Source organism: Sorex fumeus, unplaced genomic scaffold, assembly GCF_029834395.1.
Source record: "Sorex fumeus unplaced genomic scaffold, SorFum_2.1 ptg000006l, whole genome shotgun sequence".
NCBI classification, from domain to species: domain Eukaryota; kingdom Metazoa; phylum Chordata; class Mammalia; order Eulipotyphla; family Soricidae; genus Sorex; species Sorex fumeus.
The window spans coordinates 44,614,938-44,636,227 of record NW_026606063.1 but is presented as its reverse complement, the minus strand read 5'-3'; the positions used below and the strand labels follow the sequence as shown (position 1 = coordinate 44,636,227).

The following is a 21,290-nucleotide window of genomic DNA, read 5'->3' as shown; positions in this document are numbered from 1 at the left end:
AATTTTGAAACAAAATCAAACTTTTCCCTCTTGGGATAAAAAGCTAACTGCTAAGTCAGGCTTATTGGTAAGTATCTCAAAGAAATAAACCCAAAGCATTTAACAACAGGGAAGAGCATCCACATATGGAGTATCTCTCCACCTAAATTAGGTCAGGCTGAAAAGGGGCAGAGGCCAACTCTCATACAAATTCAGAAGTTTTTAACTTAAAGAGATCAAATGCTCAAAACTGGACAAAATCCCAAGTTAGGGCATTTGGTACTATGGACATTTAGTTCTTCTCAGGTTTGGAGTAGATTTGGTTTCATGGAGCCCTGGAGAGACAACACCAATATCACAGGGAACTTGAATGTGGCTGTTTGACCGTCAAAGTTGTGATATACAGAGCATATGAAGCTCAACAACATGCATCTTGGTCCTGGGATATTGGCTTGGAATCAGGATAAAAGTAAAAGTGATTAAAAAGAGCTATAACTGTTCATTTTCAACTTTATGGACTTTAAGTTGTTAAACGTTCTGGTTGTGGTAAGCAATAATTTTCCAATTTTTTATTTTATTTTATTTTTAAGGTGATTTTATGTTTATATTTTAATAAATTATTATTTCTGGCAGGAGATGTAGCTCTGTGGTTAGGTATATGCCTCCCATAGATGAGGCCAGGGTTTAATCCCGGACACAAAAAATAAATAAAATTTTATTTTAGTTTTTGGTTTAAGTTTTAAAACAAAAATAAGGCAATAGAAGCTACCAGCAAATGTTTTGTTTGGATGTGTCACCATTAGTCATTAAAAAAAATCTGTATATAATTTATTACTTATCCTATGTGCAATGAAATGAAGAGGAAACAACTATAAAACCAAGGAGTCACAAGGAGTTCCCCTAAAGTTGCCTGGTCAGTAGAGATGGTTAGATATTTTAACCTCTAAACTACACCAAAGGATATCCAGGTAGAATCTAATGGAAATTGTTAAAAATAACTGTTTTCACCATTTTCTGTCAACATTAGTTGTTTCAGGAGTATCTTCAACAAAGACTTAAGTATTATTTTCTAACTTGAGTAATATCTGGAGGATAAATCCTAAACATAATAAAGATTTCCTCTGATACTTGATTTTCCTGCCAGGAAAAAAAAAATCTTAAAACAAGTGGGAAGAGGAGCCTTGAGAATAAATAATTTTTTTAAAAAATCCATAGAAGCATTTATGTTTTCCTTCCCTGGACTATGAAGCACAGCAGTTTAAGATTTTATTATTTGAAGGTGTTTATGATAAATTACTTCCATTCTAATAGAATGTAGTATATATTTTTGAAATTGCTTGTTATTATCATAAATTTGGGCCTTACAAATACCTAAAACTGGAATAATTACATTTCAAAATGCTGTAGTCTTTAACGATTTAGTATAATTCACCAACATCAAATTTACGGTTGAAGGTTGGTAAGCTATACTACTACTTTAAAACCAAAGTTGCATTATAAAATATTGGTGCTGGTTTCTTTCTAAAATTAAGTGTTCATTTTCCCCTGATTATTTTAATGCTCATGTGTTTGTCTATTTAATCCTCCTTTCTGCGCTCATCCCATAATGTTTTTTAAACAGTACTTAATCTTGCTGAGATAGAAATTAGAACCTATTTAGAACATGGAATATTGAACAGATTAAAACATTTATAGGTCATGCTTTCTAAAGTGGAGTAGTGATTATTTAGAAGCACATATTGAAGCAAATCACTTTATACTAATGTCTATGAATTTTTCTCTGCATCAGAAAATATCCAAAAGAAATCCAAGCTGTAATATATAACTTCATTTAAAAATACATTTACATATTTTATTTTAGGTGGGACTAAGAAAAAAAAAGCTAGAAATCGAATAGCATTTCCCAGGATATTTAACCAGGGATAAGACACTTAAAGTTATACATAACTAACTGAAGTCAAGGAAACGTGTGTGTGTGTGTGTGTGTGTGTGTGTGTGTGTGTGTATGTGTGTAATATGCTGTGCTATGCCAGGGACTGAACTCAGGGCCTTGTAATTGAGAAATGTGTGTTACCACTGAGCCAAATCCCCAGTCCCAGAACCTCTTTAAAATGTACTCTGAGGGGCTGGAGCAATGGCACAGCAGGTAGGGCATTTGCCTTGCACGTGGCTGACCCGGGTTCGATTCCCAGCATCCCATATGATACCCTGAGCAACACCAGGGGTAATTCCTGAATGCAGAGCCAGGAGAAACCTCTGTGCATCGCCGGGCGTGACCCAAAAAGCAAAAAATAAAAAATAAAAAAAAAGTAAAACGTACTCTGAACTAGCTGGCATTGCTATGACTCAGCCCATAACATTTTTGTTCATTACAAAGTTAAACATTTTTGAATTTTATAATATAGAAACACTTAATACAAAAGAGCACATAGAGAATAAAATAATATAATTAATTCAATGTGCAATGATCAACTTAAATAAGATGAGCTTATTAGCAAACAGCATAAAATTTGAATCCAATAGTGCAAAATCTCAGCTTTGCTATACTCAAGCCCTCAATGTCACTAAGTGTAGGTTTAGCTGAAAGCATTTGTACTTGTCAGGAGCTTTTTATCCAATTACCCAAAATCGTTCTTCAGTTTTAGCCTATAAGCTCTACAAAGTTGCAAATAAAATTTATAATGCAGTATATCATAAAGGTTCCTCAAAAGATTTTAAATTAAAAGATATGGAATCAACAAGTATTTAGAAGAATAAAAAGAATTTATAAAAAAAAAAAAAAGCTAGGCTAGGACACACCTTAGCTTAGATTTAAACTTGCTAAGATTTAAACTATAAAGTGCAATAAAACTAAATTTTACTCATTCAAATTTGATACCAAATTGACACCAAATCAAGACAAAACACGAGTAACCAAAAAAATGAGGAAGAGGACAATAAATAAGTGATTTGTTTTAGTAACAAAATTTGAAACGAAATATTTCAGAACTACGTGACTGCCAAAAAATGCATTTTCTCATAAAAAAAAAAACAGAATGTCTTCGAAAGGGGGATGGTAGCTGTATTTTGATTGCAGAAGGGTTCAGGAAAATAGGGATAAAAAGTTGTTTTTGTAAACTTGAAACCTAAACAAACTAATGGGGTATTATGTCTTGTTTAGACTCTAGGAAACTCCTTCTCACATCCTTAAAAGGCAAGCTGCTGAGGAGGGAGCAAGTTAGAAGGGATGTTGTCTTTAATCCTGGTGTAAATAAAGCCTCCAACATTGCCACTTCTGCCCTGAGTGACCTGGGCCAGTTTTCTGCTTAGGGTCATTCAGTCACAGGAAGTTGATGCAAAAGGCTTGAGTTTATTTGTTTGGGGATCAGGGCTGGTGGGGTGGAGGATTGCGACAAGAGCGAGACCTAGGGGACCCTATCACCACTATCCATACCATGAGGCTCTTCCTTGTCTTTCAGTCTACCGCAGGTCAGCAATGCCCGCTGCAGTCATGGGGGGGGGGGGCGGGAGGATGGGCAAGGCAAGAGGGAGGAGCCAAAATCCAGGCTGCCGCCCCTAGCTTCGCACCAACTTCAGACACTGCTTGTTCGCTGGCAAGAAAGTAGAGTATTTTTAAGTGGAGCGAGAGGAGTATGAGAAGTTTAGATCTGTTTTGTTTTCCGTTGCTTTTTTGTTTATTTGTTTGTTTACGAGCTAAAGGGAAGACTTTGATCCACTTATTTAACTCTTTCGGGACTCATTTTGATCACCTGTGAAATGGGCAAATGGAAATAAAAGACACACACACACACGACTTTTTTCGCAAGGAAATAGCGATTGAACAAGTAAAAACACAAATAGCTCTGCGGAACTATTTATGAAAGTCAGTATGCAGTTTTGCCAAAGTCCGTGAAAGGGCTTCCTTGGACGCTGCCAGCCGCGCTCTGGGCAGATGGCGTTTCTCCTAAGCAACAAAACCGGGCGCCGGGGACCGCGTCCCAGTCCTGGCCTGTCCGTTCTCCGGGTGCCGTCTCGGTTCCTGCCGCTCGCTCCCGCGCCCGCGGCGTCGGCCACCGTTGCCGTGCGCGTCTCTGCTCGCCAACCCCGCCGCGCGCCTCTCCCGCCTCCCTCCCGGCCGGGGCACGGGGGTTCCCTCCTCGCCCCGAGGTGTGAGCGAGGGAGCAGGGCGCCCCGGGAGGTCTCCGGGGGGGGGGGGGGGCTCCCCTCTAAGCCGCCACAGGGGTCCCCGCGCGCTGCTCCCGGGGCCTCCCGCGCACACCTGGAATAATAACCCCCTTGGCCACAGCCCCGCGCCGCTCCCGCCCGAGACGCGCGGGAGCCGTGGGAGGAGGACCCTGGGGGCTCACGGCGTGCCCTAGATGAAGTCGTCCGGGGCGGGACGCGAGAAGCTTCCAGAACTCCTCAGCCAAGGGCCGAGAGAGCCGAGGTCCGGGAGCGCAGATGGGCGGGAGGGCAGAAGCGCCCTCGGGTGCTCACTCCCGTGAAGCGAAAGACCGAGGCCGCGTTCCCCGGGCCTCCGCGCCCCGGTCCTGGCGCCGCCGCCGCCGCCGCCGCCGCAGCCTCGGTTGGCTCCCCTCCCTCCCGCCGCTGCCGAAACGGACCCCAAAGAGGGAGGGGGGGCGTCAGAAATGGGGGGAGCGGGACCCGGAGCCATCTCGAACCCTTGGCACTCTGCAGACGGTGGCGCGTCACCGAAGGACTCGGGCCTGGCCCCCGACCCCGCCCGGGTCCCTCGCCGGTGCGCCCAGCCAGGTGCGCGCAGAAACGGGGATGCACGTCGCGACCCGACCCCGCCGGGGACGGTCCCGGGGTTCCCGAGCGCCACCCGCGCGACCCCGCAGCCCTGCGCAGTCTCTGCGGAGGCAGCACCCCACGCGGGAGCGCGTCCGGGACGAGACCGGCGCTCCGCCCGCCGGTGAGGGTCTCCCGGATGAGCTCAAAGCCAGCCGGGGCGCCCCTCGGGATTGAGGGCTTGGTGTTGGAGAGACCCGGAGGTCGGCTTCTCTCGCTACTTTCACAGATTCAAATTGGCCCTTGTGCCTCTTAATCGCCTTGGAAAACGATGATTTGTAGTAAGCCTAATGATAGTCTGACGCTAATTTTTTTTAAAAGACAAGGAAAGATGATATTTATTTTTCACTCTTAAATAAGGGCACGGGAAAGTACGGTTTCAGATATTCACAAGTGAGTAACTACTCAGCAGGCGTCCTTCAGCTTCGTCTAGTCTTTCCTTCTCTGAATTTTTCACGCTACTAGAATTCTTTCTGAGCGGCAGGAAGCCTTCAGTGTTTTCCTTACTCATTAGACAACTCAATGAAATGTTAAAATATTTATTTTTGAATAATCAGCAGGGTTTTGTTGTTTTGTTTCTGCCTAAAGGTTTTCACAAAGTATGCCCCTTTACCCAGTCGAACATGGATGCTAATCATAATCCGTCTGGCACATCCTGTTGCTTCAAAGGTAAATGCTGTTGGTGACTAGAGCAAGTTCCCCAGACTTCTTCCAGCACTTTGTACCTCCTCTGTTAAAAAATACCAAACATGTGAGGATGTGTGATTGGCTCCTATAAGAACTATCTAACATAACTGGGGAAACTGGCCACACACAATTGAGTTGGGGGGCATGGGGGAGAGGGAGGAAGGGGATTGGGATCTTTGAGGAACCGAGACAGGTACACTGGTGATGGATCTGGTGTTATGTCCATGAGAATTATGTCCCTGAGAAACCATTATGAACAGTCTTATGAGCAAGAAAATAAAAAACAGTAATTTTTTAAAAAATTTTTCTAGACTTTGTTTTTCTTCACCCAGTCCAGCTATTGTTAGCAGGATGGAGATGGTAGTGCATGCTGTTTTCATCTGGCCCAATGGAAACAAACAAACAGATTCCATAAATAAATAAATAAATAAATAAAACCTTTCACAGTTCAGTAGATTATGCTCAAGTTTAAGACAACCAACAGCAGCAAGAGCAGCTGAGGCTCTGTAGCACAATTGAAACCATCCTGTTCTTTTACATGGTCATGTAAGCAATCCCACTGGGGGAGTCGTGGGTAACAGGCCAGCTACTCTGATGGATCTATATTGAATACAATGTTTAAAAACCAATATTACATAGTGCCACCCCAAAAATGTACACAAGAAGTAGATCACAGTGATGGATTTTTACATCAATGAAATGTCCTGAAGTTGTCTCCTTTTCACTAGTTGGTTTTTACCTAAAGATATCCCAACAAATAGCCCTGTGCTGATGGTGTGTTCTATTAAAACACCATAAGGGATTTTAACTTCAGAAAATTAGACGAACAGTTTCAAGAGCAGTATACCCTCCTTCTTTCACAATCAGCCTGAATTCTTCAAATTTTATTGGTGAGCATTATTTTTTTCATAGATTTGCAAAATCATCTATCTACTTTATAGTGATTATTCCAAAGCTGTGTAAATACCATACTAAAGTCAAAGTCAACTTTATGCATTTTTGCATAAAGCTTTCATAATGCTAGGGGGTCCATAAATGTTTTTAATCATAATCAAATGCATACACTTTTAAAATAAGGGAAGATCAATCAAGTTGTTATTTATATATATGTATATATATATATGTAACTTTTACCCACTTTCTATCAGGTGGACTCCAAATGAAAACAAAAAAATTTCACGTTATTATCTAGTGTTGCCAAAATGAAACTACCCTCCTGTTTAAAAGTACCCATTTAACTTTTCTTCTTCTCAAAGTAATTTTGTTGATTCCTGAATTTTATGTTCCTAATTTCAAAAATTAATTTGCATATCTTGGATTACCTACACAATATACATTCATTTTGACCACCAAGAAAATTCACACTCAGTCTAACAACAGTATTTTTTCCATAAATACCAAAATTATCACATTCATCATATCTTTCTCTTCTCAAACTAGCTTTGTGTTCAGACATACAATACAAACACAGCTATATTAAATGTAGAGTTTAGCCTTGTTCCTTAGTCAGGTAGTGGGGGTGTGTGTCTATACTTTGTGTCCTAAACTTGGCTTTGAGAATATGATTAGCTTACAAGATCTGTCCTGTTACTGTAAGTTTGGTCCTGTGGTCCCCTTTATTATTTACCACTGCTAACCATTCCTCCTGTCCTTCCTCCCCCATGGTACTGGACCAGAAGTTTGTCATAGAGGCTGTAGTTTTTCCATTGTCCAGTAGACGGCACAAAAGATCAAGCCTTCAAATACTGAACAATCCACCAAGGCTTCTTAGGTTGAGTGTGTGTGTGTGTGTGTGTGTGTGTGTGTGTGTGTGTGTCCTGTTCGTTTTTTAACAACAATCCCACCAGCTAGTGTATATGCAAAGCAGAGATGTATCTGAAAACTTAAGATAACTCACCAAGATTTTGGAATATAATGATACCAAGAAGTTTTGAGTGTCTACTCAACAAACTGCTATTTTAAATAACTCACTAATTGTTATAAATTATTTCAGAGGGAAATGTTACTGAGAAATGTATTGTTACATTTTCTTAATTTGAGAGAAATTAAAAGTCATTTTATTTTTAATTGTCTTGTAGTGGATAAAGAAAACAACTGCAACCTGAATCTTCAAAATTCAGTGCTAAAAATTGACCATTGTATTTCAAATGGACTTAAATACATGTGCAATTATAATACACAATTAAGTAGGAAAACTCAAATTTTCAAGCTTTTCTGAGTAGCTGTTGGGGACTATTAGAAGATGAACCCCAGGCATAACTTAATTTAAACTTTGCCTCCTCTAAAGTAATGTGTGACTTTGGTTAATATTTATATTTTACTAAAATGCTTCTATTTCCTTTTTTCATTTTGCAGACACTTTTTATATAGCCTTATATAGAAGGGGGAAGGGTAAAGTGTAGACTAATAACTCATTTCCCAGTTAATTTTATTAAGAATTTATAGCACTGTTTAGAAAGTTTTAAGACAACCATAAATTTTATTAGGAATATTTTATTAAGCCCTCCATTTAATTAATAAAAGACCTCTATAGCTTCTGAAAATGTCAGAGCTAGTAATTATGTTAACCAGTATAATTTCCCCCCCTCTAGAGACTAAAGCTTTTTAATGATTTGAAATAGAAAGGTAGTAAGGAAAACACACCACCCCCTACGTTTTTTTTTCTCAACTTTTGCATTATCTGGTTAGACTATAGTGACTTAGGTATTTTCCCTGGGAAGGTTGAAGAGCCTAAGCTGACCTCTCATTGACTTCTGAACCGGACCCAGACATTCTTTGTTTTCTAAAGCAAAATGCAGTAAACAAATCTCCGAGTTCTTATAGCTAGGATTGCTTTGGGACACTTGATTAACGTCTTCTCTAATCCCCTGGGCTAACCCCCTTTCATATCACCTCACCAGGTTTCCCCCTTTAATAGACCTCTAAATAGTTTATTTCACTTTTCTCACAGCCATTCATTAGCTTTGACTTTTTGGTACCTTTCCCATATCACATCCAAGCTCTTATCTTCAGCATTCCTCTATTATCTCTACTAGATTTTAAATTTATTTTCTTTAGACTGTCTTTCCCTCCTCTTATTTCTACTTTTTTGAAATGCAAATGCTAATGTGGGGGAGAAATGCAAAGGGCGAATGTTCTTAAAGTAGAAACCCCCAGCCTCCACACCATCAGAAGACCTAAAGAGCAATCACAACATTTTAACAGTCATCTTAAAGTTAGGTGGCAGATGATAAACCCTTATCATTCTGTGAGCACAGCTGCCAAACTCCATTGATTAACAGGCTTTTGTTTATTCTGGGCTAGCAAATACACACACATTTTACCTTAAGAGGTGCCTCTTTAATTTCTGAATGTTATGGAGCTGACTCATCAGTGTGAACTTTGGGGACAAAAGCCTGATTCAACATCTTTCCAAAGAAACAATTCCTTATAGGAGAAGAGAAAATTCCAGGGGAGTTCTCAGAGAGTTTTGTACCAACAAACCAAAGGAGCACTCTGCTTTAAAAGCTTCCTTGCAGGGGGTCAGGGTAGAGACCTAGGCCCTTAGCCTCCCTTTCAAAAAAAAAAAAAACTCCAGGGTTCACTATCTGTGGGAAGATACTCAGGGACGTGAAGAGTATAGTAGGCCCATGTCACAAGAGTTAGGAACAAGTGCCAGAAGTCTTTTCAAAATAGAAGTGTTACTGCCTTAAAAAGCACCTTTCTGAAGTAAGCTAAAGATAGATGTTGTCACAGAACAGGTAAAAATATCTTCAGTCTGTTATTAAGATACCTAGAACTCTCCCTTAACCTTTTCCTTTTAATAGGTGATTAATTGCTGCCCCGCTAAAAGAGTCTTGCTTTTTTTTTTTTTATGGCCACTATACTGCAACTCTAGACATCCTCTCTGCAATTTCTCTCAGCAAGCCCCAACTGTAATAACTGTTTGCTAATTGTAAAATCCTTATCCAGAATGAGGTTTGGGCAAACAATTTGTACTACTGTAATTACATTGTAAAAGTGTTTTAGTCCCTTGATTGTTCAGAATTAATCTTATAAAGGCCTAGGAGTAGCATTAGGTTCGGAGTTACAGATGGAAAGGAGTGGAGAGAGAAGAAAGAAGACACTTTTCAAAACTAATGAGTTTATTTTAAACCCACAAAGTCAGCCCATCTTTTTCTTTAAGGCAAATGTTCTTGTCCTTCTCTTAAAGTGCATTTTAAAGGAAATCCGACACATGGCAGTGAAAGCCACAACAATTTCTCTTCTCTTTGAAGTCTGAAGTTCTGTCCCAAAGGAATGACTTACCTGAAACTTCTTGTTTCCTCTCTGCTAGAGAAACAAAACAAAACTACCGGATAGCCACACTGGAAGATAAATTCTAAACTATAAAAACTATACTCATCAGAATTCTCTTTCAGAGCTCTTCTTTTCTCAAGTTTGAAGAGGAGGCTACAGAGTTGAGTTACATCAAGCCGGTTACCTAAATCTCTGCGTAATAACCTATGACCGTGGAGACGTATTTCGCAGCACACGTCTGTTAAATTCTATTCGCACGGTTTCCCTTCGCAGTTCATTGAAGGATCACAAACAAATGTGTCGTGGTAGGGCTTTATCCCCCCACTCCCCCCCATCCCCAACCACACTGATGGGGGCGCACAGCGGCTGAGCAGCCCTGGAAGGCGCTCAGGTGTGGACGAAGGCTGCTCCGAGTCTGGGAAAGACTCTCCGACTGAGCCAGGGCCCACAGTGGCCCTCTCGGTAATGGGGGAAGGATTATGTTCCCTGACACAGTTTGCTCAGCTTCCTGGAGACTCCTAACAGAGAAGGTGCCTTCCTGGGGTGGAAAGGTTCCATCTTGGCCTGAAATATCATTCTCCAAGTTCACGTTAAAGAGAGTTGCGGGGTGGTTGGGAGTAGGGGGTGGGCTGAAGCGCTGGTAATTCACCTGGATTTCCTCGGCTTTGATGTGCGGGCCTGCTTAAATGTCCCGCATGATCTGGAGCGGGGATGGGGGTGGGGTGGGTGGGTGTTGGTACCAGAGAACACTAAACTCTACACATGCTTGCCGGGTAGAGGGGAAGGCAAAAGATCCTGAAAGCTGAGAGGGGAAGGAGAAGAGAAGAGAAGAGAAGAGAAGAGAAGAGAAGAGAAGAGAAGAGAAGAGAAGAGAAGAGAAGAGAAGAGAAGAGAAGAGAAGAGAAGAGAAGAGAAGAGAAGAGAAGAGAAGAGAAGAGAAGAGAAGAGAAGAGAAGAGAAGAGAAGAGAAGAGAAGAGAAGAGAAGAGAAGAGAAGAGAAGAGAAGAGAAGAGAGAAGAAATCTCTCAGGGCAATGGATGTCGTTGGGCGCACTTGTGAAGAACATAGTGTTGAGGTGGGTGGGTGCAGGACGCTAGGATGCTTCAGACACCGACTGTCTGAAACGCTCACTCTTTAGGGGGAGCCGGGCATTGGCTCCCTCTAAGCACTGAAGCAAGAGCTGTCGCTTAGGGAGGCACGGTTCGCTCCAGAGAGCTGATTGCCTGGTCTGCGTTCTGGGGCTTGTCCTAGGTCCCCTACTCCTCCGAAACCCATTTCACAGAACTCGCGGGCGAATGCCCATTTCTCCTTTTAGTTTGCGCCCGAAGCGTTGACTTCTATACATTTCAGAACGCCGTTTCCAAACCCCTCATCTTTCTCAAAACTCTTGGCCCCACTCTACCCTCCCCTTCCCCTCTTCCGTGGGATGAGGGTTCGCTTGAGTAGGCTGGGCTGGGGGTGAGGGCAGTGAGGGGCAGGCTGCTCTCGGGGAGACAGCCTTTTGGCCACAATCAGGGCGGGAATCGGGACTGGCAGTTTGCATTCCCCGCAGATCGAAGCTCCCTGCTGATCGATTATTTGATAATTGATTTTCCCCGTAGCCAATGCGCGGCCGCTCTGGGGTGTGCGCGTCCTGATTGGCGGAGCCGGGCTCCACGGCTGCCTACCGAGATTTGGGTGAGCTCATTTTCCAGCCGACCGCAGGGGGAGTTTTCTCGAGGTTTCAGCTGGAGGCAGGGAAAAAAAAAAAAAAATCCTGCTCTGAGCCGAGTGAGCTGCTAGCACGGCTCGGAGACGTAAGGTTTCCAGTCCCGCTGATCGAGCTGCTGAGGCTGGGCCAGCTCGCCTGATGGGAGTCGGGCCGCGAAACAGAAAAATTAAAAAAAAAAAAAATTAAAAAAAAAAAACGAAAATAACCCCAAGAAATAGAATAAGGCTAAGCTTGGAGTGGGAGAATGAGCGGATTTTTGTTAAGTCGGAGACTAGGTATTTGAAGGGATAAAGTTAAAATTAGTGGAAGATAGGAGCCTCCGAGTTACGTGCAGGGCCAGCTTTTTGTTTGAAATCTCAGCTGCGAAGTGGATTTCGTTTTGTTTGGCACTTACATTTCTATTTTATTTTATTTTTTTTCCCCGAGACGGGTTGGGGACGGGAAAGCGGAGTGGGGGGAGGGCAAGAAGGAGATCGCGGGGCGTCGTCCCGGAAAAAAGCTGGGGTGCGGGGTTCCTCCAGGCCCGCGCGTAGCCGAGGCCAGAGCCCCCTCGGCGCCTCGAAGACAAAGGCGGAGGCGCGGCCGGAGACGGAGCCCAGCGCGCCCGCTCTGGCTTCGACGCGCCCGGAGCGCACGACCGCCTCGCCCCGAGCGGGTTGGAGAAAGAGCCTCCCTCCCGCGGCTCCCGGGCCTCGGCTCCGCCCGCGAGGTCTGGGCTGCTCGGAGCCCGCGTCGGGTTTCGCTTTCCGGCGATCATAAATAGCTTCGTGTTTGTAAACAGGCGCTGGGGGGGCACATTCCCAGCTCGCAGCTTATTGTTCCCTCCCTTCCTCTCCCACTTAGCGCAGGACGCTCGGCTGAGGCTGGGGGCCTCCGGGTCTAGGTGGTGGGGGTGGCCAGCCCCAGAAAGTGAGAAAATGCAAGCATTTCCTTCCCCTGGGCAGGGTGTCCACCTCTGACAGGGAGAACGCACACAGACACACACACACACACACACACACACACACAGACTCAGACACAGACACACACAGACCACCTCTAAATTGGGCTTGCAGAACGCTCCAGCCTTCTCCACCCTACACTCCTTAGCAGAGCCGTTCCCAGCCTTGCCTTTAGTCCTGCGTCTCCTCCCAGATCCTCATTTGACTTTTCGACTTGAGGGTGTTTAGTTCAGAGAATCCAGCACTTTTCGTATATCCCACTCCCCCGAGCCCCCCCACCGTCACCAAAAAAAAAAATTACTGGCAGACCCCAATAATTTCGAGGAAAGTCATGAAGTCTATTGCGCGGAGCCCTGTGCAAAATAACTCCCGTAGTCGCCTGCCCCGCGTTTAATTCCCAATTTATTTCAAGAGAATCGGGTTTGGGGAGCGTCTGGAGGGGGAGGGAGAGAAAAGAAGACGGAGAAATAAAGCCGGCGGCCGGGGCTGCTGCCCGCGTTTGTGCGTGTGTGTGCCCGGGGTGTGTGGGTGTTTGTGCCTGGGCGTGCGATTTAATGGAGCGCCTCTCTGCCTCTCCAGTGCGGCCAGAGCTCGCTTCGCGCACCCACCCCTGCCGAGGAGCCTACTTGCTGCAGCCCAATGCATTGTGTAAGACGCGACCTGTTATGGCCACCACTACTTCCGGGTTCTAGCATTCTGGTCGGAATCCACCTCTCCGCCTGTGCAACACACACTTTACACACGCACGGGGACTGCAAGCGGGCAGCATCGATCGTGGCTCCTTTAAGACAAACTCAGACAGACATTTTTTTTAACCCTCCTCCTCTAATCTCCCTCCAGTGCAGCAGTTGCAAAGAGGGAGAGAGAGAGCGAGAGAGAGAGAAAGAGAGAGAGAAAGAGAAAGAGCAAGCGAGCGAGAGAAGAGAGAAACTGATTAGGAATTAGGACTGATTCAAGGGAAGCGAGCGCTAGGGCTTTGTGCATTTGAATATTAACATTTGAGGTGTTCTGACCAGAAGAAGACAGAGCGGATGATCATTCATTCACCACGTTGACAACCTCGCCTGTGATTGACAGCCGGAGTGGCAGAAAGCCATGAGATTTGGTAGTTGGGTCTGAGGGGCGCTTTTTTTTTTTTAAACTGATTTTTTGGGGAGAGAAGATCTGCTTTTTTTTTTTTTTTTGCTTTTTTTTTTTTTTTTTTTTTTTTTTTGCCCCCGCTGCTGTCTTGGAAACGGAGCGCTTTTATGCTCATTGACTCGGGCTCTTTGCTTCAGGTCCCGTAGACCGAAGATCTGGGACCAGGAGCTCACGTTGCTGGAAACGTTAAGGGATTTTTCGTCGTGCTTAAAAAAATTTTTTTTTCCGGGGGAGTTTGCGTATTTGTTCCTTTTCACACTGGCCTTAAAGAGGATATATTAGAAGTTGAAGTAGGAAGGGAGCAGGGAGGCCGATGGCGCAAAGGGTACGTATTAAAAAACAATGTGGAACTCAAATGTGAGATTAAATTGAAACGTGGCTAAAAGACACTGCTAAAAAGTTTTCTTTTTTTTCTCTCTGTCTTTTTGAATGAGGCTCCTAAAGCCGTGGCCTAAACCAAGAGGATTTATTCAATGCATTTGTAAATTTATGTGTTACATGTAATTGTTAATTCAAATGATCAAGTTTTCTATAGATTCCTAACCAGCAGCTATCTAAATAAAAGTGAAAATCTGAATAATAATCTACTTAAAAATCAAAAACAAAATAATATAGATACCTAATGCCATAATTCAAGATTTTTCATAATCAGAAGTTTAAAGCTAATTTTAAACCTAACACAAGCTGCTAGAAACTTCTGAAATGTTATTGAATATACTCGTCTTTAATATCATTAGAAGTATTTTGCTTCTTAAGCAGCAACTTTGCCATAGTACAGTGGTTGGGGGGAATCGGAAAGCATGTATCTTTTAAAGGTAATTTTAATGTGCATGGGTTTTTATATAAGGTTAATGCTTTGAAAGTTTTTCTTAGAAAAGCCCTGTACTAATTGGATAGTGAGCATACTTAAAAAATGCAATACCTAATTTCCCCAATATTCCTATTTGGATGGAAATGTAGTGAGAGTAAAGTGAGACAATGACAATCCTACTGAGGTAGTTTCTTAGAAGAAAGGGGGTCTACAAAAAGCCTTCCTTGCATAATTTGTGTCCTGGCTCTCAAAGCCCTGTTTGCAAAAAAAAGGAAAAAGTTACTAGGCTGACACATTTTTCTTTACTCCTTTGGTTCAGGCAAATGTCAGCGTTCTTCCAAACTCTTTTCACACCTCTGGCTTTAAGGAAATGAAAGTGACAATTCCTCTTTTCTTTGAAAATCATTTCACTATCAGCGCCTCCAAATCTTGGGAAAAGAACTTGCCTGTAATGAAGCAATGAGGGGATTCTAAATAGCTAAATTTCACACGCAAAAATAATGACAATCAATATGAAAGTTGTTTTTCTAGAAGAGGAAGATGAAAAGTTGTAAGTGCCTTTGCTTTTTGAATTTGCTTTAAACCTCATGAGGGACATTTGCCTTACAGACATCTAGGCTAGAAAGAAAGTTTCTGAAAGTAAAAAATAAATAATAAAACAAAGTAATGAATTGCTCCATAATAGCTGTTCTTTAACTGGAGGATGGGAGAAATGCCCTATTTAGAATTCTTCTCTAACGTACAAGAAAACCTACCCTCCCAGAGTTTCACTTCTAAAGGGGACCAGTTAGTTTTATATAATTTAGCAGAGTTCATCTTGGATAGCACTGTCTTGCAGTACTGCCAAACGTGAAGCTAGCAGGAAAATAAAATGAGAAGCCTGTCTGAATTCACGTGCCTGTTGTAGCTGTTCCCATCTTAACTTTTTGCACCCCCGCCCCCAATTCACCCTGATGGGAAAGGGCTGTGAAAGCAGGCGAGTTTGCTGCACTGTCCTGGCACGTTTTATTATTGTGATTTTGAGGTCTCCTCCTCCAGAGACGTGCACATTTTACTTCCACCCTCCAGGGGAGAATGCCTCCCTTTCTTTCCTTCTTTCTTCCTTTCTTGCCAAAGGATCCCGATTATCTGAACTAGGATTGGGACACAAGTTAGGGCAAGATTATTCCTTCTAAACCGAAGTATCACAGACAATCCTAGAGATTTTACTCCCCCAATTTTTTTTTTTAATAAAAATGTCTCAACTTTAGAGACTCAAGGCCACTAGAATCCCAGCTGAGGGAACCAGCTGGACTGACATTATATAAGCTCCGTGCCCTGACTTTCCCCTATTCGCCTGCCTGGCTTTCTGAACTTTGTTTCTCTCCTGTTTGTCATGCAGTACGACGATCTACCCCATTATGGGGGCATGGACGGAGTAGGCATCCCCTCCACGATGTATGGGGACCCGCATGCCGCCAGGTCCATGCAGCCAGTCCACCACCTGAACCACGGGCCTCCTCTGCACTCGCATCAGTACCCGCACACAGCTCACACCAACGCCATGGCCCCCAGCATGGGTTCCTCCGTCAATGACGCTTTAAAGAGAGATAAAGATGCCATTTATGGGTAGGTACGATGGGCAGCAGGTTAAGTAGTGGGACGATATTTCCCGTTTCCCTTAGCCGTTGGTAAGGAAGAGGAAAAAGCCTGATTTCTTGGGATTGGAGGTGAATTCTTGGGTGACTTTTTATTCTCACTGCATGAAGAATTTGGGGGAGGCGGCCTGTCATCCGGGATACCCCCACCCCCCATCTCCATACATGCTCCGGACCAGTCCAGAGCCCCACTCTGTCCTGACTGTGCAGGGAAGGGGTCTCTGAGCTGAGCAGTTGCCAGAGATCCTTCTTCCCCTCTGAGACCCGGGCTGGACAGTTCAGGGGATTGGAGTCCTTGCTGGCTCGGCTTCGCTGGGCAAGCCTTGGGGGTTTCTAAATGGAGGCGCCTTTGTGTTGGAATGAAACTTTTAGTTTAAGGGAAAATCTTTTAAGCCACTGATTGTTCTGACTTGCTAAGTTTACTCAGCAACCGTATGCTGGCTCTGCCACTGCACAATAAAATCAAGGGAGGACGGTTGCAGGTCAGGCAAGGGGGAACATGCTTTGCATTTAGGGAGTTTGACCACTGTCGCCAAGGAGAGAGCTCGCGCTGAATTGTTACAGACTCTAAGGAACTTCTCGCTCTTTTTATCACTTTGTGTTCAAAGGCGAAGCCTGCAGGATTTAGACAGAAGTAGATGCGGGGTGTTCTCTGCCCGTGTTGTTTTCTGGCTGCGGTTTACACCGTGTGCAGCCGATCATTTGATTAAACGCAGGACTAGTGAAATTATTTTAAAGTCACTTTTGCCTACTGTGTGCTGGTGCATAGGAGTGATGGGTCCTTTTTCTTTGCGGACAACTTTTATTTCTACTTATTTCTTCTTTAGAAAAAAAAATTAAGCAACACTGACCCTCTCCAGCTGAAAAAAAAAATATCTCAGCTTTTTTCTAGTCCCTTGTGCAATGGACTTGTTTAAATCCCAGTGTTCTCTGCAGCGTGAACTGCAAGTGGCTTAGGCTCCAGGACCGCACATTTGGGGATGCTTTGAAAAGGACCCCAAACTGTTAAATTCCCAGCTGGGCTGTGAGAGCTCATAAAAGACTTGAGATTCCTCCTTGCCCATTAGAATCCCCCCCTCCTTTTTTTAATGGGCCGAGATAAGCGACGTCTAGGCCCCTAGCTGCTTTGCCATTCCGCAGAGAGCAAATGAAAGAGCATTTGAAGGAAGTTTCTTGGGTTGGGGGGCAGCGGTGGGGGCCACTGGGCAAGGAAGTGAGTTGTACAGGAGTCGAGGAGGCGCCTTTCTCCTCTGAGGGCTCGGGGAGGTCCAGACCGGTAGGTTCAGCTCCCTGACAGCGGAAAAGACCCTGTCCTGAGATAGCTGAGCGAGCTCCTGCCATGGAGATCCCCCCAGCCCTGGGCTTCGCCAGGCGGCCTTGGAGGAGCTCGCTTGAACCAATTTCCCTAGGGCCTCCGCCCAGCGCCCAGTCCCTGGCCCAGGTCCGGGATGTGCAGCTCAGGGTCCAGGCTGGTCGGTGGGAAACTTCATTCAAAATGGCTGCGGAGACCGATGGGGGTTGATTCTCAGCAAATGCTACCAATTTGCCGGGCCAGAAATGCTGGACCGGTCGTCAGATCCGACCTATGACTTAGGGCCTCCTAGTTTGGAACCCTCGGAGGTAGGGCCAGTGTGCAGTCACCCTGGGGAGCTGGGGGGAGGACAAGTGTGGGGGGGGTACAGATGACAAATTCAGGGAGGGGGTCCTCAGCCTTGAGCCCGAGCCCCTTCTTTGGACATCTTTTTCTTTTTTTCCTCACGGACTCGGGACTAACCATTGTGTTGTTTGTGACTGTTGTATTTTCTTGCAGACACCCCCTCTTCCCTCTCTTAGCACTGATTTTTGAGAAATGTGAATTAGCTACTTGTACCCCCCGCGAGCCGGGGGTGGCGGGCGGGGACGTCTGCTCGTCAGAGTCATTCAATGAAGATATAGCCGTGTTCGCCAAACAGGTCAGCAAAATAAATGTTTAAAAAGTCAAAGAGGGGGAGAAAAGAGAGGAAGGAAAGAAAGAAAGAAGGAAGGAAAGAAAGAAACAAAGAAAGGAAGAAAGAAAGAAAGAAAGAAAGAAAGAAAGAAAGAAAGAAAGAAAGAAAGAGGAAGACAGACAGACAGACAGACAAGAGCCCTTCACTCCCACCCTCGCCCTCCAGCGCATCTCCCAAAGTAGCCAGCAGTTGGTCCACCCAGCGCCCTGCCCGCTGAGATCCCCTTCCCCTAAGAGAGTCTATTTGGAGATAACCTAAAATCGCCCCTAATCTTACCAACTCACACCCCGAAACCCAACTCAGAAAAGCCACTCCAAAAAATCGAATCGCCCACACTACGCGCCAGGGCTGCCTTGGACATGCCGGGTGCGCGCGGCCTCCCTAGAAGCGAGATGCTTGCTAGAAGCAGCAGTGAGCTTTGGGCTTGGATTTCGACTTATTTGATGCACTTTCAAGTGCTTCTGCGCGGGGCAAATTCGGTGTCACTGAGTCCCTACCGAGGTGACACCCTCCCCCCAGCCCCCAGTGTAATGAGGCAAGAAACTAGGATAGGCGAAGAAATTTCAATTTTTTTCTTTCTCCCCCCCCCCCCCCCCCCCACTTGCGTTTAGATTCGAGCCGAAAAACCTCTATTTTCTTCTAATCCAGAACTGGATAACTTGGTAAGAGCGGACCCCTTTCCCCCAGCCCCCTCCCCCCCCAGAACTCCCCAATTCTGGAAGCTTGGCTTTGAGAGCCCTGGGGTTTCCAGAGCCGCCTTGCCCTGGCTGCGAGTAGGCTGCAAATATTTCCGTTCACGGACAAGTGGTCCGGGACAAGATCCTGGGGAAATACATTCATCTCGAGAGGGGCCGGGCGCGCCGGCGCGGGGGAACGCGAGCTTTTGTTTTTTATGACAGCCGGGCAGCGCGGCTCTAATCAGCGCGGGGATTTATCTCCTGGCCTGTCAGCGTGTGTGCTTAAACTTTGCGGACTTCCCAGCCCTCCTAGTCGCGTCATGAGGGCAGCCACAGGGCAAGAACCCCCAAACAACCGGTTTGCTTGAAAGGTGTGCGGATGGCTGCAGAAAGTTTGCTGTGTGGAGAAGCCACACGAGGGAGAGTAGTTGGAACCCCCTTTTCCGCGCAAGCCTTCGGAGAGAACCTCTAGATGTGACCCTTAGGAGGTGGGGTGGAGGCAGGGGGGCTGAGGAGAGGGAAAGTCATGAGGGGAGGAGAGTGTTTATGATCCCCACTTAGATGCTTTGTTGTTGTTTTAGCTCTTTTCTTTCTCCTTAAAAAATAGAAACCTCTAGATGGTACCCACTCGCTGCTATTAAGTTTTAGTGTTGTTGCCATAAATCAAAATAAGTCTATTTACTGAGGTAGGGGTGGGGAGAGGGGTGGGTTGAAGATGCGAAAGCTGTGACAGCCAGTTTTTAGCAAACCAAGAATGGGGTGCTCATTCTTTTTGTATTTTTGCAGATGATTCAAGCCATACAAGTATTAAGGTTCCATCTGTTGGAATTAGAGAAGGTAATTTCTCTCTAGCCTTTTTTTTTTCTTTTGCTTTCCCTCACCCCCAAACACAGGATGAAGGGAAGGATTCAGAAGGGCTGAAGTTCAGGCTTCTGAGACATTTGCATAAATGTCTTAAATGTCTTTCTTTCTGGTAATTAGTGTCAAGGCCAATCTTTGCGTCCATTTCTCTTTGCAGTTTAATTACAATTTCAGCCACTAAAACCGGGATCACAAACGCCCTCGCCTTGTATTCATTCTTAATACCTTGCTGGCATTGTACAGAGTTGCAATTCTATGCACCCCCAGTGATGTTTAGAATGCTGCTGTAAGTTTGCCTCACAGGTTACACCTCCATGGCCTCTCCTTTTCCTCTTCCTTCTCTACTTCTGGGAGGGTGGGGAGGGGGTGGGGAGGCTGTTTAGTTTTAGTGAGTTTCTGGAAGACAGTGGGAGAGCAGCGGCAGGTCAGATGCAGAGGAGAGGCAGAGGAGGAGGAGTGGGCTGGGAGTAGGGAGGAGGCAGAGGGAGGCACAGTAAACGTTTTGCAGAGACAAAGCAGAGTTGATAGTTGTGTCAATTTCTTGAATCTGTGAGTCCTGCATACACCCCACCTTCACACTCAAGATAGGGTGTGGGGTAACAGGATTTTGCTAGCTGTTCTATAAATCTCAGCAATAAAAACTTAAAGCATTGTAATTCAAACTAACATTTGATCACAAGCACGCTGGGGTTTCTTGTGAATTTTTGCATGTTAGTGGTGCCTGGGGCCTGTAGGACTGGACTCCACTTACACCTAAGTATTTTGTAGCATTCTTTTTCCTTTAAAAATAAATCAATTTGATGCATTTTAAGACTGTAGGACTCCTCCTCCCCACCCCATAACATGAGTACTTGCTATTTGATTTCCTTCTAATTTTTAAAAGGTGATACTCTGAAATTTGATGTTATGGGTAGAAATTTTAATTACAAATGTTTGAGGGACTTAGGTTGTCAGTCATATATCCTATGCCACCACAATACTTTTTTTTTTAAAAGTGATAGATAGATGTTCACATTTTCCCCATTCACATGCTGGGAAAAGACATACTTATAAAGTAACTTGATGAAATCAAATAGTTTACCTTAAATGTCACCCACACAGGTCACCTCTCTAATGGCCACAGCCCTGGGAGCAGATGAATTTAACACGGGTGTTGAATATGTTGTAGCCTGTGAATCATCTTGTCACTGTCAATTTTCTGGGATATCTCTATTTTGCAAGAAAAGAAAGTTATTCCTAATTCTGGATGCGTGTGGGGGTCTCTGGAGGACAATTGCCCTGTGTTTTCCCTATTTGAAAGTTTGGATCTCACAAGGGGGGTGGATTGCACTTGTCAGTGTCACTTATGCACTTCTAATTATATTTCCATTTTTTATTTCTGTCATAATGTAGGTACACGAATTATGTGACAATTTCTGCCACCGGTATATTAGCTGTTTGAAAGGGAAAATGCCTATTGATTTGGTGATAGACGATAGAGAAGGAGGATCAAAATCAGACAGTGAAGATATAACAAGATCAGCAAATCTAACTGACCAGGTACGCGCTTTTCAATTTCATCATCCCTGGGGGAAAAAAAAATCTGTATGCATATTGCTTGCTGGGTCACTACCACCTCCTTTTATTATTTGCATATGATTAAGTCCCTTTTAGATACATTTCCATCGAAATGAAAATTTCTGAATAATGTGGCTATTATTGCTTCATTAAGGCTGGCTCTGGGATTCGACCTGGAGAGATGAGCTTGTAAAAGCTTTGCCTGCAAACTTGACCTGTTTCTTGTCGCTTT

At 44.5% G+C, this 21,290-nt stretch overlaps 1 protein-coding gene across 3 annotated transcripts in view; it reads left to right on the top strand.

The window, feature by feature from the left end:
* Positions 1 to 13,583: 13,583 nt before the first annotated feature.
* Positions 13,584 to 21,290, top strand: part of MEIS1 (Meis homeobox 1) — a 147,145-nt gene continuing 139,438 nt past the window's right edge. For 2 of the 3 annotated variants that reach the window (XM_056124952.1, XM_056124937.1), the window contains exons 1-6: positions 13,584 to 13,852; positions 15,720 to 15,946; positions 17,786 to 17,927; positions 18,575 to 18,625; positions 19,427 to 19,477; positions 20,894 to 21,040. In XM_056124952.1, the coding sequence (XP_055980927.1) occupies positions 13,841 to 13,852; positions 15,720 to 15,946; positions 17,786 to 17,927; positions 18,575 to 18,625; positions 19,427 to 19,477; positions 20,894 to 21,040 (630 nt within the window). In that variant the 5' untranslated portion in view covers positions 13,584 to 13,840. Of the gene's footprint in view, positions 13,853 to 14,688; positions 14,889 to 15,719; positions 15,947 to 17,785; positions 17,928 to 18,574; positions 18,626 to 19,426; positions 19,478 to 20,893; positions 21,041 to 21,290 lie in introns of those variants that run through there. The other variant, XM_056124944.1, reaches the window with a different exon arrangement.